Here is an 18777-nt window from a genome sequence, read left to right on the forward strand (position 1 = left end):
TGGTGATGGTGAATTTACCACCCTATGTTTTAAACCATGTCTTCTTGGTGAAGGTTTCACTATACTTTTACTAGAAGAGTATCCGATTGCCTCTCTGTGAGCTACCAATACGTCGGGAAACTCGGTGTGGCGGGCCGGTTCGCGTCTTCGGCGGATTGCCACCGAGTGCCGAGAGAAGCACGTGGGGACCTTCGTCGGGGCGGTCAATGCGAGCGCGTTCTTCCGCGGCCTGGCCTCGCGCTTCGAGGCTGCACTTCGATATAAAACTGTGCGCCGTGCACCCGCCCCGTGTCCGTCTTCCACGAACACTCGGTGTGTGCAGTGTCTCTTGTTTTTGTGGCGAATTTTTCTCGAGTACCACCCTTCGACCCCCCAAAACCGACCTCAACCAACAGTCACCATGAAATTAGTAAGTGATCAGTGACAAGTGACCAGTGTGCGACACACTAAAAATTCGTTTTTCTTGTTTTCATTTTCGCTGTTGTTCGTTGTGAAAGCCAGATTTTTTCTTGGATTACCTTGGTGTTCTGGCGCAGAGCGGTAAATTTTTGCTCAGTTATTTAAAAACTGTACATAAGCACTTGTAAATATTTGTATATAAAACATCTAATTTTAGTAAATCAATACTATCGATTTTATTTATTAATTTGTAATATATGTGTATAGAAAAATAAAAAAAAAAAAAATTCGATACTTGATACTATTATTTTTAGGAGCAAATATGAATGAATTTGTTCTAAAATATAAGTAATATTTAATTGAACATTTTATTTAACAAATTCGTAAATTATCGCAAAATTAAACGAAAATTAGTGGTTAGTTACAGCTTTAAGAAATTTAGCAATTTTAGTATCCATATCTAATCTTTACAATTTGCTGAAATCAATAAAAGACAATTACCAACACTTAACAGTGTCAAGTTTCTATAATTTTTATTGCAAGGAAGTGGGACATATCAACGCAGCCATCGGAGACCATCCATTCTAAACGAATTTTATAAAATAATCAAGCACACGAAGATACGTCTTAGAAAGCTATTACAGAAATTTTCCTTACAATATTGTTTTTTGTATTAAATTTTTGAATGTTACCGGAAAGTTAAATTAATTAATGTGAACAATGGAAATACTCTGTCTTTGTGTAGCCATTACACAATGAGTATACCAACTAAAACAACAAAAAAAGGAAAGACGACGACAGGAAAGATTAATTTCGTTCTCAGATATAAATCATAAATAATAAAATTTATGAAATACGTAAACTGTCTTTTTCCATGTGCACAAAATTCTTAACGATGTCTGTTAATTGATTAAATAATTATTTATATATATAAATATATTTCTAAATTTGATTTGCGTAAGAATTTTGTACATTTGGAGTGAAGTCCTCGACCCGAAAACAGCACTACGTTTCCGGATTTCCAACTGAAATTTGTTCGTGAAGCTTTTCTGCTAAAATTTATAATTATATATAGTTTCAATAAGGAAACTTCGTTGGATATGCAAATTTACTAGGAAACAATTCCTTCAGCTTGCAGCTTTCTCCAAAAAAATAAGATCCTGTATTTTGGATTGTTTTTATTTCTGTTAATTGTGTATTGCCGAAATAATATTTATAATAACATTTATGTAATTTTTATGAATAATACATTTAGTGTTAAAACGAAATTGTATCATACTTCCGCCAAAAAATTAGGTAAACTCGATCACTTAACAGTTACATAAAAAATTATGAAGGTACCACTCGAATGTGATTTCAAAAATTCTCGGGGAATGTACAGATAAGCTTAACCACGCGTGTAATGTTATAATAACGAAATACATCCAATGGACAGTCGCTTTACTTTCGATATTCATTAACGTGGATATGTCTTAGGAATTTTTGGACAAAATCGTGCGGGTTTGTTACCAATGCTGAATAGGTTGCTTTAAAATTTAATTGATTGATCTTTTGTGGTAAATATTTATCCACATGTTCACTTACTTACTTGTTAGTTTGGCAACATTATTGGTTAATATCGTGGATATGTGGGTAATGTTTCCTTAAACATGTATAAATTTGTTTCAAGGTAATTTCCCAATGATTGCGCTTTCAGTTGATAACTCGAAATTATCTTAAATCATTTACAAATTTAGTTTAATTGTAAATTACACTTCTTGTATTATTTTACCTATTTTCTATGTTAATTTATTTATATAACTTAAAAACTTGTTAAAATAAATCAAAAGTAAAATAAAACAACTGAGTAATATAATTAATTAGAATTTCATTCCAATTAACTCGTGTCTGAAACATTCCATATATAATTATTCCAATTAATAAAAAATTCTAAATATTTAAATAAATTATAGTTTTTCATTTAAATTTAATAACCATCAATTTAAAACTCGGACATTTGTATAATTTAATAAATTCTTAACATTCTTATAAACAGTAAAGTACATTTTTTAATAAATTTTAGAAATAGAATATACAATTATATTCAATGGAATAATGAACAAAAAATTATGAGCCATTAAATATAATTGTTTTATTATCCTCTATTTATCTTCACTGAATACGTGCATAATCGAACGGCATGTTGAAAATAACAAGCAACACTAAAATTAAAGTACCCATAAATTTGCCAGAAATTTATAGGTAGTTTGAATGTAACAACACAACTATTCAATTAATACGGAAACTGTTATTAATTGTATAATGCCACCGTTTAATTTTGTGTTATTCCTGTTGAATTATCGATTAAAAAAAATAATAAAACTTTCCAATTCTTACAATTGGGGATTGTATTACGCATTTTTACAATTTCACTTTGTAAATGAATATTAATTAGAAAATATAATTGTTCATCAGGTGTAAGAACTTGTGTGGTAAATTGTGAAGTTTTCAGGACTCTTAAACACAAGGAATTCAGTTATTTTATTTATTTTATAACGCACGCGTGTAATAACAATAAGTGGGTGCCAAGATGGCTATCAGGCGGCCTCGGGTTTCTCGTACTCGTAACAATCCCAATATTATTGAAATATGTGTGGAGCTAACGGGGAAAGTGAAGTGTCAATTAGTGCACTAGACCGTGATTTACTTTTGTTTCGAATTAATTTATACTTTCTTGCGAATGTGCAATGGTTTAATACACCAAATTAATTGGCGCCCTTTAAACAGGTCTCGGGACCATGACACGAATAGAAAGTTCATTAGTTTTGTTAATGCTGCATTTTTGATTAACTGTTTGAGCACTTGACAAACCGAAAATGTCGGAGTAACTAAAAAGTTTTAAACAGTAAATTATTCCTGGAAAAAGTTAGATTATATTAACATAAAATTAAATGAAACAATTACAACTTGTAAATTGAAGAATTCTTCTTTTTATTGCGGTTTCAAATCTAATCGAAATAAGAAATTTGTTACAATACAAGTATAATATAATAAATCTAATAAAAAAATTGGACGATCTATTTCTAAACAACTAAATATATAAGTAAAAACTCTTTCTCGAAACTTTCATTCGACCAACTGTTATTTTCACTGATTTCGATTTTAATATCAACAGTTTTGGAATATTTACACGCGCGGTTTTAATTTATTTTACACAATTATCCAATTAGCTTTTTGTGACCAATAAATAGATTTCCTGCGTTCCTTTACGTAACACTTGGGATTCTTAATTTGATTTATTAATGGACGTGTGAAAGACGTGGAAATATTTGTGATTTGTGGTACTAACCTGGAATATTTATAATGGGAACGTTGTGAAGAAAACGGAAGCAATCCGAAGGTTGACGAAGAATAACCCGTAATTGCTGTTTGGATTCTGTGAACGAACTTGACCTTTATTTTATGTTGCATAATGTAATTAGTACCTGAGATTCGTTTTATTTATTGGTATGCGGGATTTATGACAAGTTTATTATTACGTATTATTCACGTTGCACGGTGCAATTTAATTTCGTTGTAATAGTTTAATTGTCAAAAAAAATCGTAATTGCTCAAATATGGAAATTTCAATACATAAGTGTTTTTCCAATGTTTCATTCGTAAATATGCAGAAATTACGCAGCCTGCTATTGACAGTGATACGAGAACGGCTTAGAAAATTCAGGTTAGTGTCAGCATTTCTCCATTGCAATCCACTTAGTATCCGAAATGGAATCCTGCACTAAAGATTGCAAGTTAATAAGGACATATATGGTGCGATACTCTTTTGAATTAACGAGCCACTTTGGCCACATAAATACCACGTATTCTATTTTCACTGAGAAGATGAATACGTGCATTTAACTAATTTCGCAAATTTCACTGGTTGCAAAATATTGTTATTTATGTAAATGGGCGATCGTGTTGATTTATTAACGTTACAGTTTTTTGGAACAGATTAACAGTCGTTAAAATTTAATTCGACGTGAACCATGTTGGAAATGACCAATTTTTCGCTTTCTAGTTTTTTAAATGATGCCTCGAATTATCCCATTAACAAAGGAAAGATGAGGCAACGCCACTTCCGAGAATCCTTGACATATACACGCAGTTTTTAAAACTTTTAGATGAAACAAACCAACATGGCTTATCATAGTTATACAGTTAATTATAATAATCAATATTAAAAAATTGTGAAAAAGGACTAAAATATTTCTTTGTCATAATAAATATAATTTTTAATATATCTCTAAAATGGGTGTTTCAAAACTGTAATAATTTTTAATGTTCCAGTAAAAAAGCACATAATAATAAAAATATTTATGTTAATTTTTATAATATCATTACAAAATTTTAATCATAAATTTAAAAATGAATGTGTTTAACGGCATTCTCAATGACAAATATTATGGAGCAAATTCCTTCGTGCAATTTTGCAACCAGGAAAAGTAATTGGATTGTAACAAATGAATTTGCATGTTTTTTGAACCTCAGCCGTACCGACTAAGGTACCACCATCTACAGAAACAATATACAATTTGTCGGCGCACCAACAATCACGCATAACCATTTAAATGCTCTATTAAACAACGTCGTTTTGTAAAAACCACTGTCAAAACTGCCAACACCACCCGCTTCGAAAGTAATATTGGAACGGTCAGCCCGGGCTGCCTTAAAATTCTACAGGGGCATTGGGCAATTCGAAAGCCGTCATTTTGAAGTGTATTCTACTGTGACGATAATGTTAACAATTTTTTTTATTTCGAAGCATGTACGTGGACAAAAATCCACGTGGTCACCAACCATGTCCATGCACGCCGCTGCAGGTTGTGCAATTGTTTGTCGACGGTTTTGTCACAGATAAGTCCGTAATGATATCGAATGATAAAGTAATTATGTTTTACGTATGGCGAACGATCGATTGCCACAGTTTAATGGCCAATTTTGCATTGTAACTAGCAGGTGAAATTGTCGAGGCCTTCAAGATCTCACTAATCAATAATAATCCAATAATAACATACACATTTCAATTGAATACACAAACTGTCTAGAATACATTAAAGCTTCCCAAAAATAGCAACATGAAACTCTTGTTTGATAATAAAAAAAGGAAAATTATTGAACAGATGATATTAACATTTTAATTGAATCTCAGGAGGATTCTTCCAACAATTTACTAATTAAAACTATCTTGCAACAATTTTCTAAAAGAAAATAAGACTTTCGTACCACATTTCATTTATAACCATGTGCAAACCAACATTACAAAACTCAATTCCATTGAGGGCATCAGACCACTGACTATGTACAAATGCAAATCCAACATTGCCTTAAGTAAACATCCTGATTGACTGATTGACCGCCTGTAAACAAACAATGAATGTGTAATTACCTGTGTTGTTGTAAAGACTGGAAGTGAAACAGATTTACATGCATAAATTGCGGCCAGATGAATTCGCGATGGAGGTGTGTCTCCTCAGTGCAACCTAAATAGTATCTCGGTGGCTTGTATAATGTATGACGTGTGCAACCTTGATCTTAGAGGTTTACTATAATTATTGTTTTTTATTGGAAATGAGAATATGAAAGAAAGTATCAATAATAAAGTTGCTGAGTCACAAATCGACTAGGATTCCAGGATTTTCAAAATTTTGTTTTTTGAAGAAAGTTATACTGGTTATCTTGAACACACATTCACAAATCCTACACCGTTTTTACTTAAACATTTCCATTTTTACTTATCAAATTATTAATTTTTCACAAAATGTGTGTTAAATTTAATGAAATTCTTGGTAAGACCAGTGTTAATTATCTTTAATAGGAAGCCTTGAAATGGTAATTATGAAATGTATAAGTTTGCATAAATGGAATTGTTACTACGAAGAGTAGTAATTTTTATTATTATGTTCATATTTTTAAATTTAAAATAATGTTTATATTGCAATAAAGTAGGTATTGCGAGATCTTTACAGAGAATCAATTTATTATACAATAGAATCATATAAAAAAATTTAATTAACAACATGTATCCATTGCAGAAGCTGATTGTGAATAATAATTTTCGTACTCACATCAACATCAATTAAGAAATGAAAGAAACTTTAAAATCAGAATAGTTTCTAGCATAAGTTCGTCCAAAATCTAAAGAATCTGTATCGAAGAAGAAGTCCACGTGGTGGATTATAGCAACCTGTTTCTCCACAACCTGGACCCGATTGGCACAGCATCCTTGAACCGGACTGCCGTTTTCCGTACCTTTCTTGCCGACGAATTACCAACAATTCATTTCTTCCCGCGACTTATTTTTAACGAGGGCGGACTCACGTTCGCACGCGTAAATAGACCGTGGCGAGGCTCACGATGTTGGTAAACCAAATTGGTTACAAAACAAAAACAGACACAAGGGACGACTTGTGTGTGTTTGTGCAGACGAGGAATTTTTATGCGTTCTTCGTACACACGAAACATGTGCAGGTTTGAATGTAATTGGCGCAGTTACAAGTGGTCGGATGAAATTTTTAGCGGCGCTTTTCGTCGGTCCCGAAGGTTGACGTTGCTTCACGTGGATGACATTCCGATTAATTGCGGTGGAAAATGCAATGATGGTCGGCAATTTTACATATTCGGAAATGTTTGTTAATGTTGCTTCATTCATTGCTAAAACAATGTTTGTTATAAATTAGGTGTTTAAATAGCATCAAGCCGTGATAAAATGTTGTTTGGTCTAATTTTTGAAGGTTCATGGAGCACTTTTATCATATACCATCCTTTCTATTTGTCTTCCTAGCTTCGTATATTTTTGTACACGTTAGTATATGTATTTTAATGAATAATAAGTAAATGTATTTTATATATTTAATCATCTGAAATTTCCTATGTCCTTGTTTTATTTAAAATTCTAAATATGTTGTTTAAATTATCTAATTTTTCCACAATTTTGATAATCGATTTCTGATATTGTTTGGAAATATCTTTAATTTAGGAAACCGGTGAGGGACAACCTATTTAGAACCGATTTATTTATTTTGATGAGAAAATAATATATAAAAGATTTTTTCATCCAATTTCAACCTTTATTACACTTTTATGGACATAATTTATGAATCATTAGATTGATCCCATATGCTCAATTTGTATTTAATACTAAACTATATCATTAGATCGTATATAATTTTCACTTTATAAGTACTTTCTTTAAATAAATAAGATAATTTATGTAATTCTTTAAACTACCAGTTTAGAAAAGCCTTTTTTAAATTACTACAACCAACATTTATCTGTAATAAAATTAGGAAACTATTATGAAAATACAGTAATTGTTTTCCTATTTCTTCCATTTATGTCGCTTGTGCCAGTTATATTATATTTTATTGAAATATGGTTTTAAATTGATTGTACCACTTCGTCCACATCGTAAGAAACCCAAACAGAGTCAATGATGCGGACACTCCACATGCTGTATGGTAACTACAACACTGGCCCTGTAAATAATCTTTTATGTCACAATTCGTTGTGTAATTACGTTTACACAAGTGAAACTGGCCACTATATATATGAAAATCAATGTGTAAAGAGTTGTAAATCCTTGACTCTGCACAATCCAGATATGAGTATCTGCGGTTTTCCGCAAGAAATTAATGGGCTCATTCGTGGTGAATGCGCATAAATCGATTTGGAAAAGGGGTTTTTTGTCGGGAATAGATTGCTTTGTGTGCCGGTACCCATACGTTCACTCGAAAAGATAAGTAAATCGTGCAACCGTTGTGGGTTTTCATGAAACACTAACACAGATATTGTCCGCATGCAAATTTAAATATTTAGTGTAATTTTATGTGGTGGTGTTTAATTGTAACAACATTTGTCGACGCATGGTTGATTTTAATAAAGCTCGATATCGTTAAGAATCGGATTAATTAATTTAACATCATATTGCCACACCTCGACACATGGTCGGGAGCCGTTGAAAGTTTATTTTAATTATGAAACCTGTGCTTTACAATGTTTTGAACATAAATATGTACACCCCGCGTTCCAATTAAACACACTAACCACACGCATCTGATTAAATTCCGACGAGATGCACACATAGGCATTTTCATCATCGTTGCAAAACCGTAAGACTTTCCTTCGGAGTTATTGTAATAATGTTTACAAACATTTGTGGTCCGTTTCACGTAACTTCGAATAGAAACTTTTACTCTTCTTTCGCTATGATTTATTGTTATCCGACGCGTTCATCTAATAAGTCTTGTGGCTCCCGAATGTTTTCTTGTTGTTGCGATATGTGGCGTAATTTATTACCTTTTATCTCGTTGCTGGTAATGCTATGGACTCGATGTGTTATTGAGTTATTGCTGGAGATTCCGTTTCCGGCCAAATAATTTTCAGATCTATCAAAATTATTGTTGTTGCTGTTGCTAAGTTTATGTTCACTTCTATATCTTCTAATCAACGACTCAGGATCAAAACTTGGTAGTGACTTAATTTATGGATTCACTATCTTGCATTGTATCCATTTATCTAATTATTTTTAGATACATTCTATTATTGAGTATGAATTGAAAACATTTCCATGTCCTTAAATCAACCTGTTAACCTAATATCGAGAAGAATGAAATGCCGGTAAATACCTAATAAATCTGTGATAACAATCTTATACACGCAACATTTACTTTCCTAGCCCTTAGCGGTTCATTCAAATTCATGCTATTATTAATTTTTTCGACTTTTATTTATGGTCTATCGAATTTTCTCAATATATAATAAAGCACGCGCGTTTATTCAGAAGCAGAACAAAATTGCGGTTTGGGTTAAAGAAAATTTAATCATTTTATGCTAAAACTAATTTATCAATGTATATTTGTGGAGTTCGTAAAAACAATCCTACATTTCACAAACATTTAAAAGGATATGAATAAAAAGTGTTGGGACACATTTTTAATTATTTCCTTTAGAAGAAGATTTATTACTTCTTTAAATTTTTATTGTGTGACATTTTACAATGTTTACATTAATTTTAATGGATAAAATAAAGAGTAATAAAATATTTTTTTACTTATTATGGGCTTAACTAATGTAAAATAGTGTCGGAGGCTAATTTTTTTTAATGATGACAGTAGTAAACCACTGTTTAATATCTCTTATCATTTCTGAACTATCTAAAGAAACTGATACTTGACATATTTTGAAAAAATTTATTATTTATATTTACTAATGGTAAAGTCTTCCTGGAGGCACTTTTTACTTAATATAAGATACTTATCTCAATATATTTTAACTTTTACATATATAATATATCACAAATCATGTATTTTTATAAATTTTCGTTATTTATCAATATTTTAAAAGCAAATTCAATTATGATTTCCATTGGAAATAAAAATTGTACACATAATATTTTCAAAATTTTAAAATATTTAAAAGATTTGTTTGTCAAAATGTGATTTGCTTCTTGTTGTAATCAATTTGAAACAACCTGTATATTAATATTTCACAATTTTGTTACCACAACTATTTAAACAATGTTCTTTCAGTGCAATATGTAAATTTAATATTATCCTATTAAAATGATTTATGATCGTTAATATGTATTTCAATTTGTCATTAATTTTAATAATTTTAAGTTAAAATGTTTTTACACAAATATTATTAGTACAAGCTTTTTGTAATTAACTGTTGATTGACATGAATAATATTAAAGTGTTTTATATTAGGGGCTTAACTATAAAAAGTGTGTTACTGTTTTTGAGCTATCTAAAGAAACATTTAACAGAGTTTGAACATCATGTATTTTTAGAAATTTTCATTAATTTTTTAATATTTTTAAGGTAAGAACCTTAATTTACTTAAAAGGTGCCTGTAGAATGATTTCTGTTAGTTAAAATGTGATTTCCTTGTTGTTGTAACCAATTTGAAACAACCTGCCCATTACTATTTCACAAATTTATTACCCCAACTATTTAAACAATTTTCTTTCGCTGCAACATGTAAATTTAATACCTATTAAAAAGATTTATGATCGATAATATATTTTTTAATTTCTCGCCAAATAATAATTATCTTTCTATTATAATTTATATCCTAAACCTTGTAAGGGTAGTTTCACAATTTTCTCGACAAAAACAATAAATTTTATCGCTTTTCACAACACAACGAATTGTAGTACTAATTGAGAAACCGTGGAAGAATCATCCTTGAATCGACAATAATCGTCCGGTCATTATGCCTAATTACTTTTCGAAAATCCCAAGATTCCGCAATGCTATTTAACTATCAATTGTCCGTTCGCAACACAAAAGGACCCATTTTCCCGAAACCGCAACGCATAAAAAATACTTTCCATTTCGCATAATTTCTAATTTGTGACAAATTAATTGTACCGTGATTTTGTTAACGGCTTTTCAAACGAAAATTTTGAATCCCAAAGAAACGAGCGGTTTGAGACGTGTATATGGGTTTTAGATTAATTTCTACTTTCACTGATTCATATTGATTCACTTTTGATTGTTCCTTAAATAAATAATTGTCTTGTGTTGAAGTAATATTTACTTTTATAAGAGTCTACGCTTCGGTTAGTCGTTTTACTTTTACTTTCTTAACGCCATTAGCCGTCATGGTGTGATATATTAACCACTTATTGTCATTTAAAAAGTGTAATTGCATAACATAAATTTGATTAAAAGAAATTACGGACACTTGTTTGTTTATAAGTCATGCTGATCGTCCGAATTGAGATGTTAAATCATCGTACCTTTCTAATAATAGCATATCACGAATTGAAATCAAAGAAGCTAATGATTGTTGTGAAAAAAAACCATTGTTAACTTTGAACATGGCATCGTTAACAACCGGTGTCTCACCACGAAGAAAGTCACATCTCTATCACGAACAAGAAAAATAAGGAAAACTTATTAGACAACTCGCAGAATCCTGTTCTTAAATACGAACGATTTTAATTAATGCAATTCTAGACGGAAAATAAATGAAATTCAATATTTTCCTCCTTTCTTCGACAACATTTGAATTGCCTCGTAATTAGGTGCATATTGCAAACGTAAAAATCCGTTGATTTATGTTACGTGTGTAGGAGAAAAGGAATGTCCACCACCCAGAAGGAGTATTGTTCAATGCCGGATATTTTCTAGCGATTGATAAATCTGTACGATGGAAAAAATTGGCAATTGACATTTAACCTCCTGCGTTGTTGGTGTTCTACTTTTATGCGGATCGAAAACGGACCGAGATTTAATTCGATTTATGATTGCGTTCAATTTGTGATTGTTTCAGATTTTAACTAAAACAAACATTCGTGTTGTGCAATAAAGGCCTTAATGTCTTGATAATAAAGGTAGTTGATGAATTATTCATTGATTTAAGAAGTACAGTCACACGATATTGTGCAAAGTCGTAGTTTTAAGGATTTGAAAGTTTGAAATTTTTATTAATCATCAATTTTTGTTTTATTGCATTATATGGAAAATCCGTTTCGATTCTTAAATTGGTAAAATTATTAGTTATGAAATGAGTTAGTCTTAAAAATCAAATTATGATCCTCTGTAAAACCATTGTAAATGACAAATCAAATCGCATTAATTAACTTTATTGTTATTATTCCTGTGTAATTCAAAATATTTTAACCTGTTAAACATTTCAGTAAGCAATTAAATGATTTATTCAATAAAACTATTTAATTAATATTTAACATTTCATTTGTAATCCAATTATGCAAACAGACATTAACATTTCATACAATTAAATCAAATAAAAAAACAATTACTCCCAGCAATGTCTGCAAATTAAACCCGTATTAGTAATTCGTATTTCTCCACTTGATTTACGTCCGAATTATCTGCACAAAATCTATCTATTGTTTCTAATCGAAAAAATTTCCACAGTTTTCTTTATCACTTTTCTAGATATCATAGTTTTCCCGCTTGTATTTGCACATCAGACACAATGAGGGAAAAGGCGAAAGTTACAACTGTCCATGCAATTCGGTTAATGCCAACATTATAATACGATCAAATGGCACGCAATTGTAATAATTCCCATTTTTTATAACGGCAACCCATTTATTACAGTCGCGTGGGTACAATTAGTTATTATTAATTATCTGTGATTGCGCTTATCTATAAGTGTAAATGATATCAGTTATAATAATATTTATATACATTTATTACTCGTGTTACAAGATTATAAACTTTCCTTCTAACGTTGATCATTAGTTATTATAATTGTTCCTTCATTTACATTCAAACTGAAGTGATGCAATAATTCTTGCTTCAAAAATAAAAGAGAAGCTTTGCTTTTTTTGTTTTATTTGTAATTTTTTAAGTAAAACTTTTATTTTATACAATAATATTGTAGTTGGAGATTTCAAATTAGGGCAGGTTGTCCTACAACAATGCTGAAGTGAACAGTGAAGATTTATTTAGAGTGTGCACTTATAGAAAAATAATATGCCATTTTATATGTTAATATCCTGAATTTTAGACATTTTATTAGAGTAAAGAGAAGATTATATTTAAATTTAGCTAACCACCCCGAGTGGTAATTTGCATCTTCAACCCCAAGTCTTTGAAACATATATTATAAATCATCCTCTATTATTTACACGATTTTTACGTCCAATAAAATAAAAACAACGCGTCTGGAGTGGGTGCGTATTCCCGCACAAAGTTCATAACTCCCGAAAAGCACTCACGTCTCGAGTTGTTTTTCCAACATTACATCCTCTTTGCAATTACGTATTTGCCAACGAATACACAAATAACAGTTCTCTCGCATCTGCTTTTGACTGGATAAGTACATGTACTTTTAAGGACATTTAAATTTAATTTCAAAAATTCTCATTAAACGGACTCGAGTAACATGTCCATTTACATTTCGATATCTGCAAAACATTTATCTTATATTGCAATGCGATTTTTAGTGTGCCGTTAATTGCGTTTACGTGAACGATAAAATGTGTTTAAAATGTGTTGTGTTGTTAATTAATCCATAAATTAACGCTGGTAATTTAGTCCGGCTTGAATTCAAATAATGAAACGGTGATAGGATCGAACCCATTTAGATGAAATGTCTGGTTTAACGGTTAACGTTTGTTGAATTATTCTCTTTATTATATTGGATTAAATATAAATTCATGTTTCAATACATTTACTTCTCATGTGAGGAAATATAGTAACGGATTCGGTATAAAATAAATAAAAAATACAAAGGTGATTTTGAATTTTTATGTAACCTTTTTATTTCATTTCAGGTCGCAGCACTTTTCGTATCTTGTTTCGTAGTAGTGGCTAGGGCCCAGTTCCAAGGTGGCTTCGGCGATTTTGACCTGTCCGGTTATCCAGGTTTCGGCGGTGGATTGGACTCCCCCCTGACCGCCACCAGAGACCCTAGGCAGAATCCAGGACCGGTCGTTTTCCCTCCAGCTCCACCAGACAACGGTGAAACCAGTGGTGTAGTCGTAGGCGCTTCTGGATATGGTTTCGTTCCTCCAAATGCTCCAAGTAAGATTAAAACGTTTGTCCTTATGCCCTCATTAGTCTGATTTCTAACACATCAAGACATATTTTGCAGCGATAACTATTTTTCTATCTGGGTTTCATCAAGATCTACGAGTTAAGTCATAACAACCATAGTTCATCCTGATTAAACTGTAACTACACATTATGTTGGTACACTTTACACAGCATACATACAACGTTCAATTAGATCAATGAAATTAATTACCTGATATCCAATATTGCCTCAAGGTTCTTTCTCTAAAGCCACTACTAGTATATAATTTGGATCGTCCTAATTAAACTTTACTAGGAGTCAACTTCCTAATACCAGCTCAAGATCCCCATCCTACCTACACAGATACAATGGGGCATTCCTCACATCAAATCTAATTGGTAATAATCCACGTCCCGGTCGAACATGACGCATTCCTTGCCGCCTGGAGGGTTATCTGTATACCGTCTTCCGCACAAATGTAAATAGGTTAAGATACATTGTTCAAAGGCGGTCATTTGACATGAGATAACCAAGACGGACGCGGTTTGCTGCACAAAGACCAAATTTAATTCCTCGAGCCGACTGATTAAGTATGGCAACGGGGAATACAAAGGGAGCAAGTCTCGAACTTCTAAAATGAAATTATCCTACGGAAATGCGAATATGTTGGGCACATTCACGCATTAATAAGTGGTGAGGTTTCAACCCCAATTAAGGGAGAAGTCAATAGACCTAATTTTTGTAATTATGTCTAAAATCAGACGTAAAAGGACAATAAAACAATCGTAGATATTGATCTAATATGTGTCTTGCGTCATACAATACAACATTTAACTAAATTAAAATACCATGGTTATCATTTACATTTTCATAAATCAAAGCTTACAATTCGAGACAGGACAACACTAATAAATTACTTCATACAGAACAGAGTCTTATAAAATCCATCCCATATTATTACTAAATTATCAAAACACCAAACTGTAACTAGAATGCGAGTTATTATTTCAGGAACCGACCGCCAAAGACGTCTATAAGAATTAGATAATTCACTCGATAGTTAAATTAAAGGTAAAGTATTTCATGGTGGAACAGCATGTGGTCCATTCAGTTGACATGTGGAAGGATAACGTAGTTGCCCAAAGCGGGTTTAATTTTGCAAATAAATTTTGAACGGCAAGGTTACCCCAAAATGCCACTTGTCCACGAACTCATATTATTTTTAATGTGATCGTAAAATTATTGCTCCAAAATATTTGGCAACGCTCGTAAATAACGGTTTTATTTTGAAATATTTCGTATTATCGGTCGGTGTGATCTTTGATGTATACGGGGGTCGTGGATCAAATTTATTTTTCTATTCGTTTTAATCATGTGCCTCAGTTTACGCTAAGTGAAAATCGAATTAACGGTCATGTATTTCACTCATGAGCGGACACGTTAAGAAACGATCAATCAGCGCCTTCGGATAAGGTAATTGATTAATCAGGTGAAGATTTGCTCCGCCGTACGAGGAAGCTAACCAGTTTCAGTTCGACAAATAAAACAATCAGGATAATGAAAGGAGGAACTGCGATAATTATACCTGCTTGTTTTCTATATCGTTCGCTATTGTCATGAATGTTAAAGGATTCAAATTACTTAATTCGAACCATACCAACAGCTGATACGTAGAAAGGATTGATAATGTTGGCACGGGTGCACTTTCGCTCAGTGTTTTCTCCGATCTGTTTCGCGGATCCGGTTAATTATTGCAAGTGCAACATTCGCACGTAGGGACCGGGAGTTTAATTTGCGGGTTTGTTTCCTTGTATAAACGAAATTATATTGATTATGATGCATGATTTTTACGACTGGTGGATAAGAACGTTTAAAATTATTAGAATGCATCATAATTGGAGCTGGGTAATTGTATTACACCACAGTAAAAGTAATTTATCTTACACAAACAAGTTTAAATATAGCATTCTCAGATGCAGGGTGTTGATGCCGTTTCCGAAATTGCCTCACACATCCACGAAAAAATTTCATCCTAACGGAAAAAGAAATTGTAATTATCATAAAATACTTCCTAGTTTTTGGTAGCCACGTGTGTCCGCACATCCCATTCGGCAGCTGCGAACGGTTGCAACATTTTTTATGTTAATTTGCGAAATCCACCGCAGCCTTATCCTGACACGATCTTAATTAGCGGACCACAAAAGCAACTAATTACCGGTTTCGGTGTCGGTTTCTGTGCTCGGACCGCGGTTAATTTCCCCGAAAATCCGGCGAGGCGAACGCCCAGACGAGAATCGTTGGCGGAATCGATCCGGATAGTTTTATTCTTTGACGGGGTCCGGTTCTTAAGCGACCGTAACCTTGGCGTTCGCTTTCCGCCGCGGCCTTTGTCGTCGGTCGCAACAGGGTCACTCGGACTCCGGTCTGCGAATCCGCGGTCCACATCCTGCAGCCGGTCGCGATCTACGAATCACTCGGATGTGTGACTTAATAATTGTGTAACTGAGGGGAATTTGGTAAACGGTACAAAAAATAATGTTAATTTTACTATTACTATAAAGAAATTCTTCTATGAGTCTATTAAATTTTAATGACAATCTCGTTCAACAAAACAAATATAGACTCACATGTGAATATATTTAGTAATGAACACAGTGACGTATTTATGATCAGCAATAAATTAATTATATCAGTTGAAACTGTTCTATTAATAATTACATTATAATATATTATAATTAAATCGTGTTGCCACAATTCGAGTGTGATGTTCCACAATAATTATTTATCTAATTATTGAAAAACATGGATTTAATAACACTTTCCATTTCATCTGGACTCTCACTGGCGAACCTGACACACTCCACTTTCCTATCGGCAGCCATAAATCCTAATTATTTCTAAAACGTAGATAATGGTTAAAATTTTAGGAAAAATAAATTAAAATCCAACACCCAGTGACCCAAATTCTCGTCGCCTATTAGCCAATGGGTTTTAGTTTATTTTCTAAAGCGATTCAATTAGTTTCCAAAGACAGATGGTGGACGGGAAGCGGTCGTCATTCCGTAAATGCGTTTTCAGCATTAATTAGACGTATACGAGACAGACATGTTATTATTATTTTCTAATATCTTGCCTTAAATATTAGAATATTAATTCAAAATATCACATGGAACCATATTTAAATCATTTAGCTGACAAAATTGACATAATAATTATAAACATTTCAGAATAGTTTTTGTGTAGATTTATTAAATACATTTCGAATTTCAACATTTTTCTCTATAAATTGCTCAATGTTCACTAGATTTTAGCTATTCATAGGTATTAATTGTATTAATTGTAACCATTCAAATGAAAAACGATGTAAAAGTGAATATTGAACTAAATATGCAAGAATTTAATCACTTAATTAATACTCTATTTGATATAAATGACGTCCTGTTTCTAGGTTCATTCAATTCGCAACATAGCAAATCTTTAAAAAGTTATATTTCTTAATTATTATATTTTTTTAATTATTTACACAATCAGATCTTCAATTTAACCTACGTAAACTTATATCAATTTATGTTAATTAAATTAGGACAAGCTGCGAAGCATATGTTCAAAACACCTCTTGAATAATCTTATTAGAAAACCGGATAATTGAGAACGTTGTTACAAAGAACCACGTGTAATCAGGTGAATCAACAATCCACGCGAGTGGGATGTCGCAATAAGGAAATAAAAATATTCTAATTATGAGGAGGAAGATTTCATCTTCCAAGGTTACATAATTATTGTACTGTCTTTGTATTAAACCGAATCCTGTTTTTATCTCGGCTTTACGTTAATTATTTGCCGAAAGTGTTTTGTGCGTGGTTCAAGGCGAGGTAAATCAGTTAAATGCCTGTTTTCATTATCAAGGATACAAAAGTTAACTTTATGAAAGCACGTCTAGATAAAATGTAAATGTATTTAATTTTTTTTTTAAAAAAAGGTCCCAACGATAACTCCGAACAAGGATTCGTTTTTTACAAACTTTTTTTTTATCATTTTTTTTTTGTTCGTCACGTATAATAAAGCAGTTTATTTTGACGAATTCCTCAAATATACACGTACGCCACTCGATTAATATTCATATCTAACATGGTTATTTGTTTTCAATTTCAGGATACAGGCTGCAGTCGTATCATTCGTTCTTCTAATTTGAGCAGTTCCATAGTATTAATTTATTGCAATTTTTTTATCAACATCATTTTCTCCTGAAGGTGCTATAACTGAAATAGATCTGTCTATATTTATAGATGCAATGTACATATTTTAAATATTCCGTATTCCAGCCAAAATTTTTGGCAATCACTGTTTTAATTTAAGATAGAGTTTAAGTATTTAATGTATTACTGCCCAAAACGTGTAATGTTATTTATTAAATAAATATTGTTTTTATATAATAATGTTTTAATTTGTTCACCCTACCTTGTACGAAATATAATTGGTAAGTACACTCAATTTATAATATGTTGACGAATTAATTAATTAAACATTGTATACAGTCATCTAAAAATAGGGTATTTTATCGATTCAAAACCAGACGAGTTTAAATTGTCGATTTAAAGGAAGGATCACTGTTTTACAATATCCCAATGTTTACTCTCACTAATTGAAAATGTAGCCGAATATACATGCCCCTTTAAATATCAACGACCTGAAATTAAATTCATAGTTTTTTTTATCTTAATTGAATATTGAACGGTTACTGAATTTTTATGACACGATTTATCGAATAGATAAAAACGATTTTTTTATTTCTATGTATTATTCATTTTTGTTATATTTATTTATTTATCTTAGCAATTCGATCAGAAAATTAATTTA

General features: G+C 31.7%; 1 protein-coding gene across 2 annotated transcripts; it reads left to right on the forward strand.

The window, feature by feature from the left end:
• Window positions 1-235: 235 nt before the first annotated feature.
• Window positions 236-18356, forward strand: LOC109598748 (uncharacterized). Of its 2 annotated transcripts, XM_020014670.2 has the most exons (4): window positions 237-409; window positions 13679-13928; window positions 14932-14991; window positions 18073-18356. In XM_020014670.2, exons 1-3 carry the CDS (start codon window positions 401-403, stop codon window positions 14955-14957), a joined length of 285 nt encoding a protein of 94 aa, XP_019870229.1. In that variant the 5' UTR covers window positions 237-400; the 3' UTR covers window positions 14958-14991; window positions 18073-18356. The 2 variants fall into 2 exon arrangements, with proteins under 2 accessions (XP_019870228.1, XP_019870229.1); XM_020014669.2 differs by lacking the exon at window positions 14932-14991 and having other exon boundaries at window positions 236-409.
• Window positions 18357-18777: the final 421 nt, after the last annotated feature.

This window comes from Aethina tumida, chromosome 3, assembly GCF_024364675.1.
Source record: "Aethina tumida isolate Nest 87 chromosome 3, icAetTumi1.1, whole genome shotgun sequence".
Classification (NCBI taxonomy): domain Eukaryota; kingdom Metazoa; phylum Arthropoda; class Insecta; order Coleoptera; family Nitidulidae; genus Aethina; species Aethina tumida.